Source organism: Mixophyes fleayi, chromosome 6 (genome assembly GCF_038048845.1).
Source record: "Mixophyes fleayi isolate aMixFle1 chromosome 6, aMixFle1.hap1, whole genome shotgun sequence".
NCBI classification, from domain to species: domain Eukaryota; kingdom Metazoa; phylum Chordata; class Amphibia; order Anura; family Limnodynastidae; genus Mixophyes; species Mixophyes fleayi.
In genome coordinates this window covers 185,783,111-185,805,078 of record NC_134407.1, presented here as the reverse complement: position 1 = coordinate 185,805,078, position 21,968 = coordinate 185,783,111, and the positions used below count along the sequence as shown (strand labels likewise).

The following is a 21,968-nucleotide window of genomic DNA, read 5'->3' as shown; positions in this document are numbered from 1 at the left end:
GTATATTCATATGTGCGAGTATGTATATCCCTGTAGCTGTTTCTGTGTATGCATATTATAATGTTCGTGTGCAAGGATGGGAGAGTGACTGTTTGATTGTGCCAGTTTCTTTACTTACCCAAACGTTCCGTTACTTTGAATCGATGCGAGTGTAAAGTGTGATTTAATTCTTTACAGGTTAAAGTGCTGTATTAAATAGACATTAATTGTGTTTCATATTAGGCTTGGCAGGACCAACATGGCTGTGAACATAGTTATCTATGGTCAGGCCCTTTTGTTTGTTGTTGTTTAAATGATCAGTTACAAATTTCAACAGTTGTCATGAAAAGAGCACTGAATTATACAGATTAGAAGACCGCCCACACTGACACACAGTACATTACTACAAGCAGTGCTCTGCTACCTAATGCCCCAGGAATATGTGTTGCGGGCTCCCAGTTTCCAAGGCTTTGCATCTGCTATTGGATTTGGCTGGTCCCACTCCACCTTTTCATTAGGAAGCCTATGAATTGGCACACTGCAGCTGGGCAGGTGATACCCTATCACTGTGTTCCCAGCCACTCTCCACACACACTATGCATTTTGACTCCATAAAGCACAGGTCACAAGCATGTAATATTACAGCCCCCCCCCCCCCCCTCCCACGATGGCGGCCCGCATCTCAGTGGTATTTGTCACCTGCTCACTTTTCTTGCAGCTACTTTTGTCTACTTGTGTCATGTAGCCTTTTACTAATGTAGTTATCCATTTTCGTCAAGTGAACCAGCAGAGAGGTCAAGGCCCCCCAGTAGGAGAAATTCCAGAGCTGAGGAATTTCCCATACCTCAGGATATTTTGGAGAGTGGACAACGGAAACGTTCAGCCCGTCCCAGCAATGCGTCCAATTCAGTTAAAGGTGAAGGCAACAGGCTAAGTGATTTACAATAGATAACGTATTTAAGTGGGGTGTTGCAAGTCCAGCATGTATATTAAGGTGAATGGCTATGTATATTTTCCAGATATTTTCAAAGTGTTATTCACATTCCGGCTGTCTAAAAGGGGTGCTGTGGGATTATTAGTTTATAGTGGACTTATCTACACACATAGTAGACTTTTGTGGCCTGAACCAATATTTATTGGAATGAAGTCTATAAACTCACTCTGTGACATCATGGCTTAGTGTGATGTCCATTGTTCCAAGTGAGTTGATAGGCTGCATTCTCATGCATATTGGGTCAGCCTACAGAATCACTGCACACACAGTATACACATGCTGAAAGTTACCCAGAGCAACCAATTGGTTCATCAGTCAAATACAGATTACACCAGAGGTGCACCATCTATTTTGGTCAGAGGGCAGCATTGGGAGATAGTAGTCATTTGACAGGGCTACAATAAAATTGAAATGCCTAAATATGTCAAATGTACTATAGGAAAAGAAGAACCTCTTTGCAGATATGTCACACCTCACTTATGCTATACCTCTCAACATTGTTAAAAATTTCCAATACATCACCAAAGAGGGCATGGCCATTCCATGTATCGGATGTTGTGACACATTTATCCGCTCACATTGTAGAAACACATTCCCTCCCTCCATCTCCCACCCCTTGCAGTATCACGTCTGCCACGTAGTACCAAGTCCCCGACGCCCCCTGTAGTAACATGATCCAATTCCCCACCCACTGTAATAATATGGTTCCCCCGCCATCCCCCCCCCCCTGTAGCAACACATTCCCCCTGTATTAACACATCCCCTCCCCCCATCCCCTCTGTAGTAGCACGTGACCCCCCAACAACATGGTGCTCTCTCACCCCACCCACCCCCGTAGTGATGTGTTTAAAGGGTAGTAAGATTAAGCTTCACAGTTGTACAGGAACAGTATGGTTGTGTATTTCATTCATTCTGAGTCAGTCCCACCCTGACATCACTGATAAATGGCCAAGTACCAGCCCGTCCAGTGTGATGCAAGACAGGGGTATCCGGGACAGAAATACTATAGTAGTATCTATACTGCTTTTCATGGGCCATGGGCTTTCCATGTGCATCAGTGTGTTAGAATAATAAAAGCATGTCTGATTGGCTGCTATGGATTGTAGCACATGCACTATTTGCACCATCTCACTGATGTCTTTATGTATGTCAATGGAACACATGTTTGTTCCACTTGCTTAGTAAAGCAAAATCCTTTGTTTCAAAGTTTGTGCTTGGTAGAGACTTCCAAGTAGGCTTTTAATGCATTATAATACGGTCACCCTGCCACATTGTTCTTTTGAAGTCTGTAGATGATTATACAATATTTCCCCTGCAGAGCAAACACTATGGATTGAATACTTTATGTCTAAATCAGGTGCCCAGGGAGATGTACACTAAGGTTCCGCCGAGATATTAGTTTGGCGTCTGCCCTGTCTAAAACCATCTGCCACAGCTAGAGTCCAAGCCCCACAATGTGAGATTCTCCATAAACGTAATGATTGCAATGTTAACCCCTTAACTGCCAGAGGGGCCACCAGGGCAATGCTCACGGCTGGCAGTGAAGAGGTTAACCAACCACTGTTTTTTCCTTTCAGAATCTGGAGCCAGCCCCACTCAACCCAAACGGAGGAAGTCCAAGTAGATTTTGTTTGTTTTTCTTTTTGTGTTTTTTTTAAATGCACATCTGCTGACAGATATGTATATGTTCGTGAGCTGTGATATATCTCTATTTTTTTATCAACTGGAGGTGAATATGCTTGTACAGTTCTCGTTGTTTTTAATTGTTACTATCCTGCTTCTCTGGGGATACTTGTTTTTTTTTTTTTGTTTTTTTTTTAAATTAATCTAGTTGTTAAACTACCTACCCCCTCCCTCTGACCTATTACTTAAAGCCTCTCTTCCAAAGGAGGGCAGAGTAGGTCTGTGATAATATTACAAAAGCATTATTGTTATTATCAGATAGGTGTGTCCTACTCCATCCTAGTATAAATTTCTCCACTATAGTATAAATTCATTTTAATGAAAAGTAGCACATAAAAGGTGAGGCGTGTTCTCACATGGTGGGAAAGGGCTTCCCTTTACACATGTAGGCAGTAACACCGAGACATTGGGCTTGTAATGTTTAGTACACAAGTCATTCTAAGAGCATAAGCACAGCTATGTACTGTTGTCTCCTACATAAGCTATTGTGTGTTTGCTTCTTTACTTCTGCTAAATTTTAAGACTTTTTTTTTTTTTTTTTTTAAATGTCATGGTGCAAATAGCAATGAGGTGCGATAATCCATAGCTAGCAATCAGATACAAGCTCTCAGCAGGCTAGTGTAATCAGGCTGATGAAAGCGAATATCTGATTGGTCGCTTTGGGGTACAGCACGTCACTTCTACATGCACAGTGTTGGTAATGAAGTCCTGTTCTTTGATCTAAAATTGCACACAAAGTAAAGATCATTGATCACCACTAGACTCTGCAAGCTCACCTATGGACAGGGACAAATAACGCCTGTATTTGATTTACATGCACCTGCAAATGGATTGTACGTCAGATGGTCAACGAAACCTAAGCACAGTATGAAATCTCCCTTTTTGTATATATAGTTTAGATAACTGGATCCATTATGCACCTTATTTGTGGGGCAGTCATAAAGCCAGTCGCGAAACCTAAGTCCTGATTTCATGGCTCAGTCATTAAATAAATAATTTGTACATACATCGATAGGTAAAAACTGATATGTAATATCATAAGGTCTCAATACATATATTTGTTAATTGCTCTTTAAAGTGTACCCATTGCCTAAACACAATGGAGGCAGGCATTTCCTGGCCTGAACAGTTTGCATGATAATTCAGCCTCTCAACTCACTGGGAACAAGTGCTATCATTGAGACATGAGTGATGCTTCAGTGATGTCACTAGTTTATTGAATAGATTGTCTGCCTACCTATGGTTCAGCCGACACAATGGCTGCATTTTCCGCATGGAGGCGACAGGTACACTTTTAAAAGTATACTTATTATAGTATAGTTTAGCTACTGTAGAATGCACACATCAGTATGAATACTATCCGTCATGTACTTCGTTTTGTACCACAAAATAAAAGGAAGTAAATGGTTGTATACTCACCCTCTCCCCTTTGGTTTTATATCAGATTTATTGAATAACTCAAACACCACCTATTTTGTGTTGTCAAAGTACTGTATTTATATAGAAGAGTTTAATAAAGCATCAGCTGGGAGACTGAAAAGTTGTAAATAATTTTAACAATCATATGGTTAATTTGTTGTAGAATTGGACCAGTGGAAACAATGTTTGTAACGAATATGTGGATGTTATAAGATTAAATGTTTGTTTTCTTACTGAAGCAGTGTGACTTGCATTTCTTGATGCTATTACATGCACGTTTAAATGTCAGTAACTTGCATATACAGATCTTTTAGCGGCAGTATGGGGGAACACAGAGGAACCTCGTAAGTGTAATTTAGTATAGTTTGGGCATGATGCTCAGGGAAATATGAAGATCTAGACATTCTGGTGTAAAGATCCCACATCTTCACTCTGCAGAGCAGTGTCGGTCTCACATTGCTTAAACTATCTAACTGTACAATTCTCTTGTGGTCTGTAGGACTCCTGAACAAAAAACATTTCTCTTACATCCAATCTGGGGGACACTGCTACCTTGGGTTGTATGACTCAGGAGTTGCCACTTAAATAGTTAAACTGTTAACAGAAGTCCCTGTACTCTGCAACCCCTGTAGCTCCTCAGTGTCCATAGGAGTTGGGCTTAATTTTAGTTGCTCAGCAGCTATTTCTGTAGGTTCTGTTTTATTTTCTTTTGTTTTATTAATTTATTAGTGATTTGTAATTGTGCTGTGTTTTAGCTACATAGTGCTGACAGGCATAGTCTGCTGAGGGAAATTAATCCCCATAGACAGACTTAGTTAGATGTACAGATGAGAGCCAGTAGCTCTCACAGAAAGTATATTTTGCTGTGCCTGTTTCCTATAGTTACAGTGGCTATCACTCCTGTAAACTATGATTGTTAAGCGGACTGTCCGACACTGCATTGGTGGCATAGAGCGCCGCAATGTCAAGATGGAGCAGCCGTCTCTGCTGTCATACCAAGTCCGCCTCTCAAAATAGAAGAGGGGGCGCTCTGAAAAACCAGTGCCACAGAAGGATAAAACAGGCTCTAAGGAGACAAGGAGGAACCATATTGTAGGCTTAAAAATAGTAAGCTATCGCAGAGGCCATGCCTGGAAGCCAGAGGGGGGGACACCCCTACTCATCAGTGGACTTGGTATATTCATAAGGCGGGAAAACAAGCTACTGTGCTGGCAGTATACTCCTGAGAGGATTACTAAGGAGTGTATTCTGCTATTATCCTTGCTGACAGGATTCTCTCCTCATGTCTGTACTTCAACTGTCATAGAGGATAACTACAGTGTTGTTTTTGTATTACTGTCTACTGGTGTAAATTATATTTATAGCCCTGTATATATTCAAACTTGACACCGGTACTATTACAAACATATAGTGGTAAAAAAAATCAAAAAACTGTGGAGGATCATGTAATTTTCATATAGGGCTGCATCCCCCTCGCAAATTGGAATGTTCCTCTGGAGCCAGTTCAGGAGAAGAGACAGTTGATGAACCTCCTGAGCAGTTTCACCTCTCAGACACTGATCAGCAGTATATACTGTGTGTGACTGACAGGCTGCTCTCTGTCTGCTGCTACTGATCAGCAGTATATACTGTGTGTGACTGACAGGCTGCTCTCTGTCTGCTGCTACTGATCAGCAGTATATACTGTGTGTGACTGACAGGCTGCTCTCTGTCTGCTGCTACTGATCACCAGTAGATACTGTGTGTGACTGACAGGCTGCTCTCTATCTGCTGCTACTGATCACCAGTAGATACTGTGTGTGACTGACAGGCTGCTCTCTGTCTGCTGCTACTGATCACCAGTAGATACTGTGTGTGACTGACAGGCTGCTCTCTGTCTGCTGCTACTGATCACCAGTAGATACTGTGTGTGACTGACAGGCTGCTCTCTATCTGCTGCTACTGATCACCAGTACACTGTGTGTGACTGACAGGCTGCTCTCTATCTGCTGCTACTGATCACCAGTAGATACTGTGTGTGACTGACAGGCTGCTCTCTATCTGCTGCTACTGATCACCAGTATACTGTGTGTGACTGACAGGCTGCTCTCTATCTGCTGCTACTGATCACCAGTAGATACTGTGTGTGACTGACAGGCTGCTCTCTATCTGCTGCTACTGATCACCAGTATACTGTGTGTGACTGACAGGCTGCTCTCTATCTGCTGCTACTGATCACCAGTATACTGTGTGTGACTGACAGGCTGCTCTCTATCTGCTGCTACTGATCACCAGTATACTGTGTGTGACTGACAGCTGCTCTCTATCTGCTGCTACTGATCACCAGTATACTGTGTGTGACTGACAGGCTGCTCTCTATCTGTGGGTGCTACTGATCACCAGTATACTGTGTGTGACTGACAGACTGCTCTCTATCTGTGGGTGCTACTGATCACCACTATCTGCTGCTACTGATCAGTAGTACATACTGTGTGTGACTGCCAGGCTGCTCTCTATCTGCTGCTACTGATCACCAGTATACTGTGTGTGACTGACAGGCTGCTCTCTATCTGCTGCTACTGATCACCAGTATACTGTGTGTGACTGACAGGCTGCTCTCTATCTGTGGGTACTCTGCCCTAGACGACCATTCTGGAGGGATAAGTACCTTGGATTAGTTTTTTTCTTACACATATCTGTACAAATATATATTTGTAGAATTCTATTCACATACGTTTACCAATTCTTTCACATAGTTAATCTTCCAGTTGAGATTCTTCCTATTGTGAGGATTATTCTGTTATATATATTAACAGAAAATTGTGTTGGGTAGTACAACTCTGGGTTTATCCTTATAGAGTTAAGATAGATTAATAATATATATATATATATATAATGTGTGTGTGTGTTATATTTATGCATTTACATCTATAGAATTAAAAAAAATATAGAGAACTGTGCAAAAGTTTTAGGCAGGTATGGAAAAATACCGCAAGGTAAGAATGCTTTCAAAAATAGAAGTGTTAATAGGTTATTTTTATCAATTAACAAAATACATAGTGAGTGAACAGAAATCTAAATCAAATCAATATTTGGTGTGACCACCCTTTGCCTTCAATACAGCATCAATTACTCTAGGTGCACTTGCACAGTTTTTGAATGAACTCTGCAGGGAGGTTGTTCCAAACATCTTGAAGAACTAACCACAGATCTTCTGTGGATGTAGGCTTGCTCCAATCCTACTGGGCTGGAAAGCGGTACAATAATGAGTGTCTTCAGGCAACAGTGAAGCATGGTGGTCAGTGATCAACGGGTTGGAACCAAACGAGTTCCTGGCCTCCATCAACATCCAAGATGCTTATCTTCATGTGCCTTTCTGGAAGGGGCATCAGTCACTTTGCAGATTTGCAGTAGGGACCCCCACTTTCAATTGAGGGCCACTTTGTTCAGCCTTTTCACGGCACCACAAGTCTTTACAAAGGTCAGGGCAGCAAAGTACCCTGGGAGTCTGCATTGTCCCATACCTGGATTTGTTATTAAACGTGGACTTGGATCAGACTCTCTGGGCTTCCATCTTTCGCTGACCAAACAAGTGTTGTAACCTAAATTTACAAAAATCCTAGGATAACTTTCCTCGGCCTTATACTGGACACCAGACTGCAGAAGGGGTTTCTACCAAGCAACAAAGTGAGCTTTCTTCAGGTCAAGGTGAAAAAGGTTTTGAAAGCAAGAAGGCCTTCCATTCTACTATGTATGAAACTAATGGGTAAGATGGTCTCCACATTCAAAAGGCTCCAATAAGGTCAGATCCACTCTCGGATGGTTCAATGGGACCTTTTGTCGGTCGGGATCCTACCTTCAGCTGGCCTCTCAGACACTCCGGTTTTCTCCCAGGATGCGCTTCTCTCTCAGTTGGTGGCAGATCACTTGGCGGCGGGCAGGTCCGTTGCGCCCTGGACAATAGTCATCACAGATGCCAGCCTTCAAAGTTAAGGAGTGGTAGTTCTTCAACGCTGCCTCCAGGGTGTCTGGGCAGCTCGGGAAGTGTCCCTTCTTGTAAACATTTTGGAGCTCCAAGCCATGCTGCTGACACTAGAGGGGAGCTCAGTCATTACTACAGAGTGCTCAAGTCAGCTTCCAGTTGGAAAATGTCACGGCTGTGACGTACATTAAACGACAAGGAGGCACCAGGAGTGCTGGATGAAGGAGATGTCCCGGATATTGTTCTGGGCGGAAATGTTTGTTTCCGATAATTTCTACGATATTCATCCCAGGTATAGAAAACTGGGAGGCCGTCCATCTAAGCAGACACACCGTCTTGCCAGGGGAGTAGTCTCCACACCAAGAGGTGTTTCGATGGTTGGTCCAGAAGTGGGAGCTTCCGGATGTGGATCTCATGATGTGTTGCCGCAACAGGTGCCTAGGTTCTGCTCCAGGAACAGAGATCCTTGGCGTGCTCGGTGGATATCATAATATCAGACAGGGCGGAATTCCAGTGATCCTGATTAGACCCGGTTGGCCACATCAAGCCTGGCATGTGGTCGTACTGTGCATGGCAGTTGGTAAACGGTGGCAGGTTCCACATCGAGACAATCTACTGCTTCAAGTGCCATTTCAGCACCGTGACCCCCAGGGTTGTTGATACCATGCTGAATGACTAGAAACTGGTCTCTGCCCTAAATTATCATAATGTAACAGACCTACATCAGTTGGTGCAAAAGCAGGACTTGTCATACGGTGGGCCTTCGCCCTAGTTCCCTGAAGGTGCAGATATCGGCCCTTTTGATATATTTTGAGAAAAGGCTAGCAGACTTTCCCCAAGGGGTTCTACACATCCAGCTTCCTTTGTATCGCCTAAGGCACCTTGGGGCTTGAAGTTTGTGCTTAAGGCCCTTAAACTACCCCCCTTTTGAACCATTGGAGTTGGCTGAACTCAACTAACTTAAGGAAGGTGGTTTTTCTCCATTGCTTCTGCAAGGAGAGTTTTGGAACTTGGGGCTCTCGTCGTTCACCTTATCTGGTATTCCATACTGACATGGCTGTATTGCGCACTATAATTTCCTTCCAACCAAAAGTTGTTTAGTTTTCATTTTAATCAAGAAATTGTGGTCCCAGTCTTCCAGGACACAGCTGTCTTTTTGGTTCAAGGATCCTTAACTTCATTGGATGTGGTACGTGCCCTAAGAATTTATTTGGACAGTATGTCCGCTATGCGCAGGAGGGATTCCCTTTTAGTTTTTTATGATGCTCACAAGAGGGCCTGGCCATCTACACAACAAACTGTTGCTATGTGGATAACTTTCTACATCTGGCAGTCTTATATTAGTTCTGATTAACCTATACATGCACCACTCATTCTGTGGGGGCCTCTTGGGCTGCGCCTTGTGGCCACCATGTTCTCTGTCTACATCTCTACCCGGTTTTACCGTTTTCATATTTTTTGCGTCCCGCAACACAAGTTTTGCTGGCCTGATTGACAGATCATTTTCTCCATCAAGGGGCTACTTTAGAACGTCCCCATGGTAGCAGTGTCCCCAAGTACCTGTCCTTCACTCTTCTGTTGCATGTTATTTCTGTTTTCCTTCCTTGTGAAATTTAATGAACTATTTAAGTGCCAACTTCTGAGTCCCCTCGCACAACCTATGGTAGAAGTGTCCCCCAATGGAAACGGAGAAAACGATCTAACATTAGTATAAAAAGCCTCCTTTTTTCCTGAGGTCATGTCCCTTATTTACTGGAAGTAACACCGAAAATTTGAGGAGGAATGGGACTGTGAATTGTGCCTTCTTTCCTTGTTCCTATATGGGTTTTGCATAGTTACTGTTCTTGTACAGAGAATGGGTTATGGCAGATATATCCTTTAAAGTTGTATGTTCTGTAATAATGAGAAAAAGGTGAATTGAGCTTTGGGTGCAGCTCCGGGAGCATCTCCCCTATGAATCCTGAGTGTTGCATGCTCTATATACCCTCTGGTACTCACACACTGTTGCAGGCACTGCTTTTGTTGTGATTTAATTAAGTGATATGGTAGAAGGGATAAGCAGATCTCAGAATGTTCTGTCTTTATGTCCTAGTTTCATATATAGAGGGAGCTCTGCATGTGGAGATTTTGAGGGCGCAAGATATGATGGGTGGGACATGCACTTTTATGCTGATTCTGTTGTCCATTGTCTCCTAATATACCCAGAGACATTTGTGTGAGTTTTGGAGGGTGGGGACGACTCACATTGACCCTCCTTACTCTCAGACTTGTTGATGTTTATATAGTTGACATAAAACAGACAATAAATTACTATAATTGACAGCAAAATTGTTCAAAATCTGCCACCAGTAGCTGTGTAGTTAAAATTCTACAGCCAGGTGTGTGTGTTATATTTATTTATAATGAAGTTTGATTTCTCTTTCATCCAGTCTGGGGGACACTGCTTACCATGGGTTGTGGAGGGGAGCACGGGAGTTGGCACCTAGCTAGTTAATCTTTAGCACTGCTGACAGACCCCTCTCCTCTACAATCCCCCTGCCTCTTCCTCTTCCTGTCAGTTTTTCTAGTGCCCAAAGGAGTTGGGCAAGTTTTAGAAACAGCTAGTTTTTTCTTTTATTTATTTTTTAATAACTTTAATTTTCTTTACTTTTTAGAATAGTTAGGCTTAGGGCAGAGCTGGGAGTGTGTTCTATTATAGAGAGCATAAAGATGCAGTATTGACCGGGCTCTGTCAGAGGGAGCAGACTGTTCTCAGTGGCAGAGCATTAGCGGTCAGATTACAGAGTGACAGGCGGTCTCCCGGACCGCTGTCACTCTTGGAGGCTCCAACGATAACCGGCGCTGCCACTGCAGGCATAGAGCGACGGTTATCGGAATACCTTATCGGCGGCCATGATGACGTCATCGGTCCGCGGAGGTGCGCAAGAAGGAGAGAGAGCGGGGGCCATACCAAGATCCCCCATCAGGAAAATAGGAGGGGGTATATATCGCTGCAGGAGACCTCTTCTAAGGGGTCTCCATAACTCTGCCAGAAAGATAAGTTCCTTTTTAAAAACAGCATCTGTGTCCTCCTCTATTCAAGCTGCATCTATATCAGCAAGAATAACGTTATGGCTGAAATTCTGGGAGGGAGATTCGGAATCAAAAAAGTCAGTTGAAACCATTCCTTTTTCAGCAGCAGGTTTGTTCGGCCCGGAATGGGATATTATGATTTCCCAGGCAAAAGGGGGCAAAAGCACTTCTTTGCCGGTATTCTCAAGTAGGGGACGGGCCCCACGGTTCAGCTCCTTTCGTCAGTCCTTTCGGGGGACCTCCTTGCCAAGGGGGCAGTCATTTAGAGGTAGACAACTGAATGCTCGAGGCCTTTCTGTCAGAGACCTGCTGGGTCCGGTACCACATCGTTTTTTTTTACAACACTGCTTCCCCGAGATCCACAAAGAAGACAGGCAATACAGGCCTGTGTCCCTCTCTTCATTTGCAAAAAAGTAATTTGCAGGGTCCCAGACAACCAGAAAGGGAAGGGATTTTATTCAAATCTTTTTCTGGTCAAGAAACCGGACGGGTCCTTTCGACCCATTCTAAACTTGAAAAACCTCAATGTGCCTTTACGAGTAGACAAATTTCGGATGGAGTCCCTGAGGTCGGTGATAAACGGCTTAGAGAAAGATCAGTTTATGGCCTCCATAGACATAAAGGACGCATACCTCCACGTTCCCATTTGGAGAGATCATCAGTCTCTCCTAAGATTCACAGTGGGGACCTCCCACTATCAGTTTCGGCCTCTTCCCTTCGGCCTCTCCACAGCTCTGAGGGTCTTCACGAAGATCATGTCGGTGAGGGCAGCGTGTCTTCACTTAAAGGGGGTTCAGGTCGTGCCTTATTTGGACGATCTGCTCATCAAATCCTCCTCAGAGATTTGCTTACGTCAGCACCTATCCCTCACAATATCGGTTCTCGAGAGCCATGGGTGGCTGATAAACTTAAAGAAATCCCAGGTGGTCCCATGCCAACGCATGGTCTTCCTAGGACTCATCATGGACACCAGCCAGCAAAAGGTGTTCCTGCCGGTGGAAAAGATCACTTCTATTCAGAGTATAACATCTCAGATCTTGTCCTCTCCCAGTCAGTTCTTTTGTGCATGCGGCTGCTGGGAAAGATGGTGGCCTCCTTCGAGGCGATCACCTACGGTAGGGCTCATTCTCGATGCTTCCAGTGGGATCTGTTGACAAAATGGTCGGGTTCCCACCTGTGTTTTGACCTCCAGAGGATCTCGCTGTCTCCGGGGGCGAGATAATCGCTCCAGTGGTGGCTGAATCAGGATCACATGTCGATGGGCAGGTCTTTTGCTCCATGCTCATGGATCATAGCCACAACAGACGCCGGCCTGAGAGGTTGGGGGGGGCAGTAGTCCTTCACCTCAGGCTCCAGGGGCTCTGGTCAGTTCAGGAATCTGCCTTATCAATCAACACGTTGGAGTTGAAGGCAATTCTTTTAGCGCTTCGGGGGGCCCAGACACTCCTTCAGGGCCACCCAGTCAGAGTTCAGTACGACAATGCCACGGCTGTGGCATATGTCAACAGACAGGGAGGAACAAGGAGTGCAGCTGCAGGGAGAGTTGCAGCTCAGATTTTTCTTTGGGCAGAACAGAATGTTCCAGCAATCTCGGCTGTGTTCATTCCAGGAATAAAAAATTGGGAGGCCGAATACCACAGTCGCAATGCGATGATGCCGGGGGAGTGGTCCCTCCATCCGGAAGTATTTCAGTCTCTAGTTCAGAGGTGGGGTCTTCCGGATATAGATCTCATGGCCTCCAGACACAACAAAAAAGTTCACAGGTTTTGCGCAAGGGCAAGAGACCCCTTAGCGGTAGAGGTGGACGTGATGACCATGTCATGGGAATTCAGGTTGGGATATCTATTTCCCCCGATTCCCATGCTTCCTCGAGTACTCAGACGAGTGAGACAAGGCAGTCGGCTGGTGATTTTAATAGCTCCCTCATGGCCGCGTTGAGTGTGGTACGCGGACATAATCTCCATGGCGGTAGGACAAGGATATCGTCTTCCGTCACGAGACGACCTTCTTCTACAAGGTCCCTTTCGTCATCAGAATTTACCTCCGCTCAGTTTAACGGCATGGCTGTTGAAGCCAGCCTCTGGAGGGCTAGGGGTTTCTCCCCCAGTGTAGTGAACACTATGATGCGAGCTCATAAACCTGTGTCAGCTCGCATCTATCATCGGATTTGGCGAGCCTATATCAGATGGTGTGAAAATAAGTCTTGTCACACGTCTTCTTTCGCCTCCCTCGCTTATTAGCGTTTTCTTCAGGATGGGCTGGTAGCAGGACTCCGTTTAGGGTCCTTAAGAGTTCAGGTATCAGCGCTTTCAGTTTTCTTTCACCTGAAGTTAGCAGAGTTGCGAGACGGCAAGACTTTTTTTTTAGGAAGTCTTACATGTTCAGCCTCCCTACGTTCCGCCTACAGCACCATGGGATCTTAACCTGGCACTGGATATGCTTAAAGGGCCTTCTTTTGAGCCACTACTGGCGGCAGATTTTAGGTGTCTGACCTGGAAGGTCGTTTTTCTTTTGGCAATTGCATCTGCACGTTGGTTTTCTGAATTGGGAGCTCTATCTTGCCGAGAACCATATCTGTTTTTCCACGAGGACAGAGCGGTATTAAGAACAATCCCTTCTTTTGTCCCAAAAGTAGTTTCGGCTTTCCATTTGAACCAAGAAATTGTGGTTCCGGTTTTTTCATCGACTTCTCATTCTCAGCAGTCTATGGAAAAGTTAGATGTGGTCAGGGCTCTCCGTATTTATGTCAAAAGAACTTCTCAGGTTAGACGTATAGATTCTCTGTTTGTTCTTTATGATTCTAACAAAAGAGGCTGACCAGCCTCAAAACAGTCCATTGCAAGATGGATTACGGAAACCATTAAGCAGGCTTACATAAGGGCTAACCGTCCTGTGCCAGAGAGACTTACGGCCCATTCCACCAGGTCGGTAGGGGCGTCGTGGGCAGCGAGAAATGGGGTTTCTGCTGACCAGCTTTGCAGGGCAGCCACCTGGTCCTCTGTCCACACATTTACAAAATGTTACCAGTTTAATGTATTTGCGTCTGCGGATGTAAATTTTGCTCATAGTGCTCTACGAGCGGGGCTTTCAGAGCAGTTCCACCCTTAGGGGGCTGCTTTAGAACGTCCCCATGGTAAGCAGTGTCCCCCAGACTGGATGAAAGAGAAAAGAGGATTTTTGTACTTGCGTTAAATCCGTTTCTCTGATTCCGTCTGGGGGACACTGCGATCCCTCCCTTCTGCTTTTCCTCTGTGTGCTCTTGGTTGATTGGCCTTTTCTCCTTAGGGCTTTTTAATTAACTGACAGAAAGAAGAAGAGGCAGGGGGATTGTAGAGGGGAGGGGTCTGTCAGTAGTGCTAAATATTAACTAGCTAGGTGCCAACTCCTGTACTCCCCTCCACAACCCATGGTAAGCAGTGTCCCCCAGACGGAATCAGAGAAACAGATTTAACGTAAGTACAAAAATCCCCTTTTATGTAATTTTGTTTTTATAACCCCCAAAGTTCTCACAACCACTCTCTATTATTAGCCTTTATTAGTATTTACACACTGCGTCTGCAGTCTAATAACCCCATTTCTACGCTCATTAACCTGTGTGACCATACTTGGCTGCTAGCACTTTTTCTAATCTGCTATATTACGTCACCTCAGAAGCTGAATTAATCTGACTAGGGCCAAAAATGTAAGTTGGCCATTACTGTCCATCCTTCATATTGACAGTATGTTGGCATTTTTTTTTTTTCTTCCTTTGTATCCAGGATTCCTACTTTGTTCCGGAAGTTTTAAAACAGGTGAAGGATTTGATGTACACTCACCACTAACCAATATAATTATATACACACACACACCTATGTAGACTTCTGTAGACCCCATTCACTATTAGGAGGTCATTTGGCTTTTCCAGCCTAGGAACCACAATTAATATGTTATAAAAAATAAATGACTAAACAGTATTTTAATGTGGAATGTTATATATTGTTAGATAACAAAGGATTTTCAAAAAGGATACTTGCGTTTTTTAAAAGGGCTATGTCTTCTATGACTCTTTAATTCTTGCAGTGCTTAGGTCTAAATGTATCAGTTACGTGATGTCCAAGGATGGACGTTGGCAATGTGTGTGTCGTATTTCTATTCTGTATCCCCTATTGTTGCAGCTATTTCCTTGCATTAATCCTGGGAGTTTGAGCTGAACATTCAACAGCAGGGTAGATCAGCTTGGGAATTTTCCTGGTCTACTTCTGTGTTTTACACAATATAGTTTGTAGATTCCTAATGAACATCTGGGGCTACATAGTTTGCTGTGGACTAGGTTTGACATGTGGGTTAAGCTAATCATGTTTTCTGGAAGGTGCATTAAAACGGTCGGCAGTGCAGCTGTGCTGCATGTGTATTTCACTTGTGTCTGGTTGTTATCTATTCACAGTGGAGGCAGCTATTTTATGGGCTGAACTCATTAGAATGTACACTTCTAATTCACAAATAACTAGTGATTGTAGTACTCAAAATGGGTGTAAGCCAGCGAGGACCAATAGGAACCCTCCGTGCTTGCAGCCTCACATTAGATCGCATTGTCAATCTGATTTACAACAGAATTCCAGATTTTAGTTCTTAATTCATACCCCCAAGTAGGTAAAATGATTTACAAGTAAATTTTATTACTTTTTTTTTTTTCTTAATTAAATATAACCCTCACGTCTGGAGTCCTCTGTTACCTGAAGCCAGTTTATCTGGCAATAGCTCTGGAATAGAATAAACTAGTTTTCATCACAGTATGATTCAGTACTTCCTTCAGGTATCAAAGGGAGCCACATTAACACTTCTGTTTTCCTACATAGACAGGTCATGATGCTTGAGGAGAACAAGGTGTTGCTCTCCAAACTCTGTATCTAAATACATCACCAGTGCTAGCTAAACGTGACTTGATGCAATAAAACAGTCAGTGCAATGCATTAGTAGTATTTTAATTTTTTGCATTTTATCCTTTTATGTTTTTGTTTTTTTTAATGAATGACATGTTACAATTTAACAAAGTCATCTCAAAAGAAAATCAAAGTACAAATAAAGTAAACCGCATACAGCCATACCAGGACTAATGATCTATACAACATATATTTATAGTCACCCACTAGTGATTATGCATTCTTACACACACCAATAGCTTACACATTATATCTTTAATCTATTCACTCTAAAAGGAGAAAAAAAAAAAAGAAGAAAAATAAATCAGTTATAACCCTTTAGCTTCCAGGGAGCTCAAACTACCTGACAGCGAAAGGGTTACATCATCTTAAACATCAGTATAAGACCCCCTTCAGTATAAAGTGGTCACTACACAGGTATGAAGACAGGACTACTATACAGCAAATGCCACATGCTGCAGGAACCTGCTTATTTCTCATTATAACAGTGCCTGCCAAATCCCTCTCTTTATTTTTTTGTCCATAAACCAAAAGATGTTCTGTTGTAAGGCATACAATGGGATAAAAGGCTTCACTACCTGACATTTAGGAGTGAATTTCATATTTCTCTATTAATTGCACTATGCACCGTAATACCGTAACATGGACCACACACCACACATACTACTGTGGGCAGAGAGAGATCTAATAGTGTGACAGATTTAAGGGTACATTGTGTCTGTTGTGATAATAAAGATGTAGCTCTAAGTAACAAAAGTAAAATGTTATCTTAGTGAGAGAACCCGTACGGCTCATTCACATGTATGATTCATTATTAGGGTGTGTTTTATTCTTTAAATGAAATAGCTCCTTTAGAGTATAACTGGGCTGCTCCTACCCCTCAGTGAAGCACCAGGAACTGCATTCTGAATTAATTTTACCCAAGACTTTTATAGAGCATGCATGGCATATGGGGTGGGGGACTGACCAATAGGAAGCTGCAAGGAACTCACAGCAGCTTGCTATTGGTCCATGAGGTCAAGACCCCATCTACCAGACCTATTATATAGTGGAAATTGGCTGTGCATCAAATAAGTTTAGAGACAGTACTGCACTTTATTTCTGATAAATATAAGTTGCCTTTTATCAAAAATTGTTTTATATTTTGCTGAGTTAATTTATCGCTTGGTTTCATTTTTTAGTACTGTCAACATCTCTCTCTCTCTGCCTGTTGCTGGTTTTTTGCCCTGAATAGGGATATCAATGTATTTTACAAAAAAAAAAATATCTGCTCACGTTTCCACGTACAATCCACACTCTGAAGAACAACAAATGTCCAACCAGTCTAATTTAAAGATGGCCTCAAAATCTGTGACTGAAAATCCATGCAAAAAAAAAAAACATGACCAAAAGGCACATGCATCTTATATACTGCAAATATGTAAGTATTACTTCCACTACTATATACAGTGTATTTGTGTTCATATTGCTGCAATTGGTTTCACCACACAAAACTGCTGTCATTTCAACTCAAACTGTTTTTTGTCAATTTTTTTTTAATTCTAATCTATTATTTAGCACACAGACACTGGTAGCATAAGTATTATCAAAACTAGCACCCAAAATACAACACCAGATTCAGTCAGAATAATTGTATTCCTTGTGGAATCTGGTGCACATTTTTTAAAAAAACTTTGATTTATAACATTTCTTACATGTAACAGCACCATAAAAGCTGTGATAGTCAGTAGAGTTTGGACTAATGTCACATAAACAGTTAGAACAATATAAAAATAAGTTACTAGCATATTTCCTATAACATTAGATGTAAAATGGTTATGCATTCCACAATGGAAGGAGCCCGCTATTTTCTGCAGGACCACAGGAAGGAAAATGGGAATACCAAACATTAGTACTAACCTTATCCTGGTATCTAGTACGTACATTGATGCACTTTTTTTTTCTCTTTAAATACATTTTTTGGAAGCACACATTAGAAGCAGTTAGTTATTTTGTGGACTGAACACGTATTCAAAAGAATGCAGCCTATGAATTCACTAGAGCCTGTGACGTCACTGAATGAATTGATAAAGCTGCATTTCCTAGCACAGTACTGGCCAACCAGTGTGCCACTTATTCCCGGCAAGCCCCCATCATGTTCAGAAACGCTTTTCCTGAATCACGTGCCTGAAATTTCATTGGATAAAATTACAGGGCATCCGCTCCCCAGGTTCTCCACACTGGGAGGGTGATCTTTCCTCTGCTACTGTGGTACTGTATGGTTGGCATGGGAAATGATGTATCAAACATGGGCTCTGTGTGTGGTGGGATTGTACAGGGCTGTAATATTGTGCATGGGATTGTATGAAGCTGTTAACTTGGGCACAGATGTTATTGTGGGCATAAGGATTTTATGGTGGGTTAAAGGCTGTAATTGTGGGAATGGGTGTTTCCTGTTAATCTTGGCATAGAACATGTGCTGGACATTATACTGCAGTAGGCTCTATTATTGAGCACAGGGCTAAGGTGGGCATGAGGCTGTATATCTGGGTACAAGACTTTATGTAGTGAGCTTCAGCCTGTTATGCTGGGCACCTGGCTGCATATGGTGTGCAGTGGACTGAGGTGGGCGTGGGGTTGTTATGCTGGGCACCAGGCTGCATATGGAGTGCAGTGGACTGAGGTGGGCGTGGGGTTGTTATGCTGGGCACCAGGCTGCATATGGAGTGCAGTGGACTGAGGTGGGCGTGGGGTTGTTATGCTGGGCACCAGGCTGCATATGGAGTGCAGTGGACTGAGGTGGGCGTGGGGTTGTTATGCTGGGCACCAGGCTGCATATGGAGTACAGTGGACTGAGGTGGGCGTGGGGTTGTTATGCTGGGCACCAGGCTGCCTATGGTGTGCAGTGGACTGTGGTGGGCATGGGTGGGGTTGTTATGCTGGGCACCTGGCTGCATATGGTGTGTAGCAGTGGTTGGATTGAGCATAGTATCTAGTCTTTTCTTTCCCCCTTTTCCTTCTCTATCTTAACAATAGAAATATGCTTGTCCCATTGCTCACGCAAGTTCTTTTACTGGTCCCTACCACAATTGCTGGGAGGCATTTTATATAATAGACCTATCACCGTTTTATATAGAGATTTAATGTTCACTTTCTGTTTTCCCTCCTATGTGTGTCAATGTTGTTATTGTTAAATACTACCATTCATATATTCTGTGGCCAGAACTACAATGATGGACATTAGGCTAGCATGCAGGGCTGGTAGCCATAGGCCTGCAATGCATTGTATTTACTATATTGCTATAATGTATACATATACTTGTCTGCAATAAGGAGATCTTTTAATGTTAACCATGTTAAGTCGGTACTTAATTTTTCATTGTGCCTTGTATTTTATTCTCACAGAACCCCAAAACCTATTTATTTTATTCTCCACCATAAGCAGTGAGACAGCACTGCAACCGAATAGTGGTTCAGTTCACAAAATGGCTGCCTTCAATGTGTGCAGGCGATTGGTGCACTTAAGGAATATGTCAAAACCTTGCAGAACATGGCATTTGGACTAATGCTTTGCCCACTTTCATGTTTCCACTGTGACGATCAACAACTAAACCAGCATCCTTCCTAGTTAAAAGGAATTCTATTCTCTCATCATTAACTACTTATTAAAGTAGCATATGACTGCCTGCTTATCTCATTGCATCAAAAGATGTTCTTGCATTTTAGATTCATTTTGTCAATAATCCAACCTAAAATACATTCAGTGGCTTTCAGCAATGACAGATTTCCCATATTTTGGTTACAGCCAAACATACATCTGAGTACAGATTTACTACCCCGGTCCCCACAAGTTGCAGGATCTTAAATCCCTTATAGTACCCACTCTGTATAATTCTATGTGTTTTATTACTCTACTTAGTGATTTATGTAGCGGTTTATTGCAGTGTTATTTCATAAAACCAAACTAATGTGCACCATGTGCCTACACTACAAGAGCAAATACATGGCAGCCTACAGTAATGCTGTGTAGGAAGGTGTGCAGAAGGCACGCTCACATTTACATAGTGACGGACTTTAGGATTTTCTGGCCAAAGTGCAGCCACTTAGGACGGAGAACCAGCTTACTATAACTAGTTCTGAAAGCCATCAGTACAGCGTTACATAGCTAACTAATCAATAGCTGTGCTTCCAGTGAGTATACTGCCCACAGTCATTGTACCATGTGGGAATTCATCATACCCAATCAAAATCCAGTCCAGTCCATCCTGATTTGACTGGGAATAAAAGAAAACAGGGTCCTATACTTAGACTGTCATGTGGTTGTTTGGGAACCAGACCTGTACACCATAGGTTTTTGTTTATATACATATCTTCCGCAAGATCATGTATTCCTATTGAATACAAGTTTATTATCCACAGAACCGTAACTTAAGAGTTTTGGCGCCTGGGGCGAGAGAGAAAAATGCCGCCCCATTAGCTCCCAATTTTAACCAAATTAATCTAAAATATTCATAAACTGCACCCCTTCCTTCAGTGTTGTGCCCTGGACGCACAGCCCTAGTTACGACCCTGATTAACCATTTTAGCCCCCATTCCCCTCATAATTCCATATAGTTTTTAATAGCAAAAATCTGCAGTCTAAGTTTTCCATATAATTAATTAATTATAGCTGTATAGAAAATATTTACATTTATAAATGAATATTTTAAAACTGTGTAACATTATTTAATTTTCTTTAGTGCTGAACAAGTCACTTTTTTTTTTTTAGAATATAAATTAAACAAAAGTATTTTTTTCCCATACACGATTTAATTAGATTTAAAGGCGATATATGCTAAACAAATTTGTTAATATTAGTTGTATTTTTTCTGTGCATTCATTTGCTTTGTGAGAATTCCCAAAGAGATATTCAGATGGCAATGATAAAAACAAGTTTTTGCTGAGGCGCACATTATCCACGCTAACACAATATCAGATGTGGATAGAAAGTAATGTTACCTCAAATGAACAAGGAGCTAGATTGTAGCACAAGAACTTTATAAAATCACACACACTTCACATGACGTTCTCCAGCTGAACACAACCATTGAACGGTCTCCTTTTACATTGTAATAGTCCTTTCAAATCATTCTGAAAATGCATTGTTGCGTTAACTGAGCTTATCTTGACTTTGAGTATAAGTTATAATACTTAAATGCCATCGTTATAATCAGACAGTTGCGATAATCGTTTCAGTCAGTATAAAAACCAGCCTCATACTATTTTTTGGAGGCCTGTAATAACTTTATAAGTTACAATGTAGGGTGTATTATACACCGCATATTTTCAAAGACATTTTAAAAAGAAGTAACTAGTAAGTGTGAAGGCAGACTACTACATATGATCTTGAATGAGTCGGCCATATGAAACTAAAAAGCTTTTTGCATTTCATTTAGAAGTACAATAACCACATGATTACCTCACTGTTTTTCTCCATCATTATTTGCCAGCATTCTATGGGGCAGATTCAATTGGTCACGAGGTATTGCTTCAAAGTCCAGCTGAGCACCTTGCTGGCCAAAAGGGGAACAAATCTCAGATCCTTTTCTCCTCGCAACACTGTAAGGGATGCGAGGGAAAATGAGCAGAGATTTGAGTAAAAACATAGAGGCGATGTGGCTGCAGAATGTTCTGGAGACGCATTGTAGCACCTCGAATTGAATCTGCCCCTAAATGGTAGCCATTTTGTATTTGCTTTTATAGATACTTTTTAGGATTAGATAGCTAAAATAAATAATCATACAGAAAATGTAGGTGTAAATATACAGATTTTCTTTCACACAACAAAATGGAGGGAGTAAGGTAACAGGATCTAAGTTACTGAGTAAATGGCTGCCTTTTCAGTGACAGAGGGGTTAGCAGTACATCTGTCACTGAAACAGGTAGGTGACATACAGCTCAGCTAACCAAATATTGTTATCTG

General features: G+C 42.4%; 1 protein-coding gene across 2 annotated transcripts in view; it reads left to right on the top strand.

The window, feature by feature from the left end:
- The window catches only part of NCOA6 (nuclear receptor coactivator 6), a 34,248-nt gene extending 29,935 nt beyond the window's left edge, over nt 1-4,313 (top strand). For both annotated transcript variants that reach the window (XM_075177568.1, XM_075177566.1), the window contains 2 exons: nt 759-895; nt 2,551-4,313. In XM_075177568.1, the coding sequence (XP_075033669.1) occupies nt 759-895; nt 2,551-2,597 (184 nt within the window). In that variant the 3' untranslated portion in view covers nt 2,598-4,313. The remainder of the gene's footprint in view (nt 1-758; nt 896-2,550) is intronic.
- Nucleotides 4,314-21,968: the final 17,655 nt, after the last annotated feature.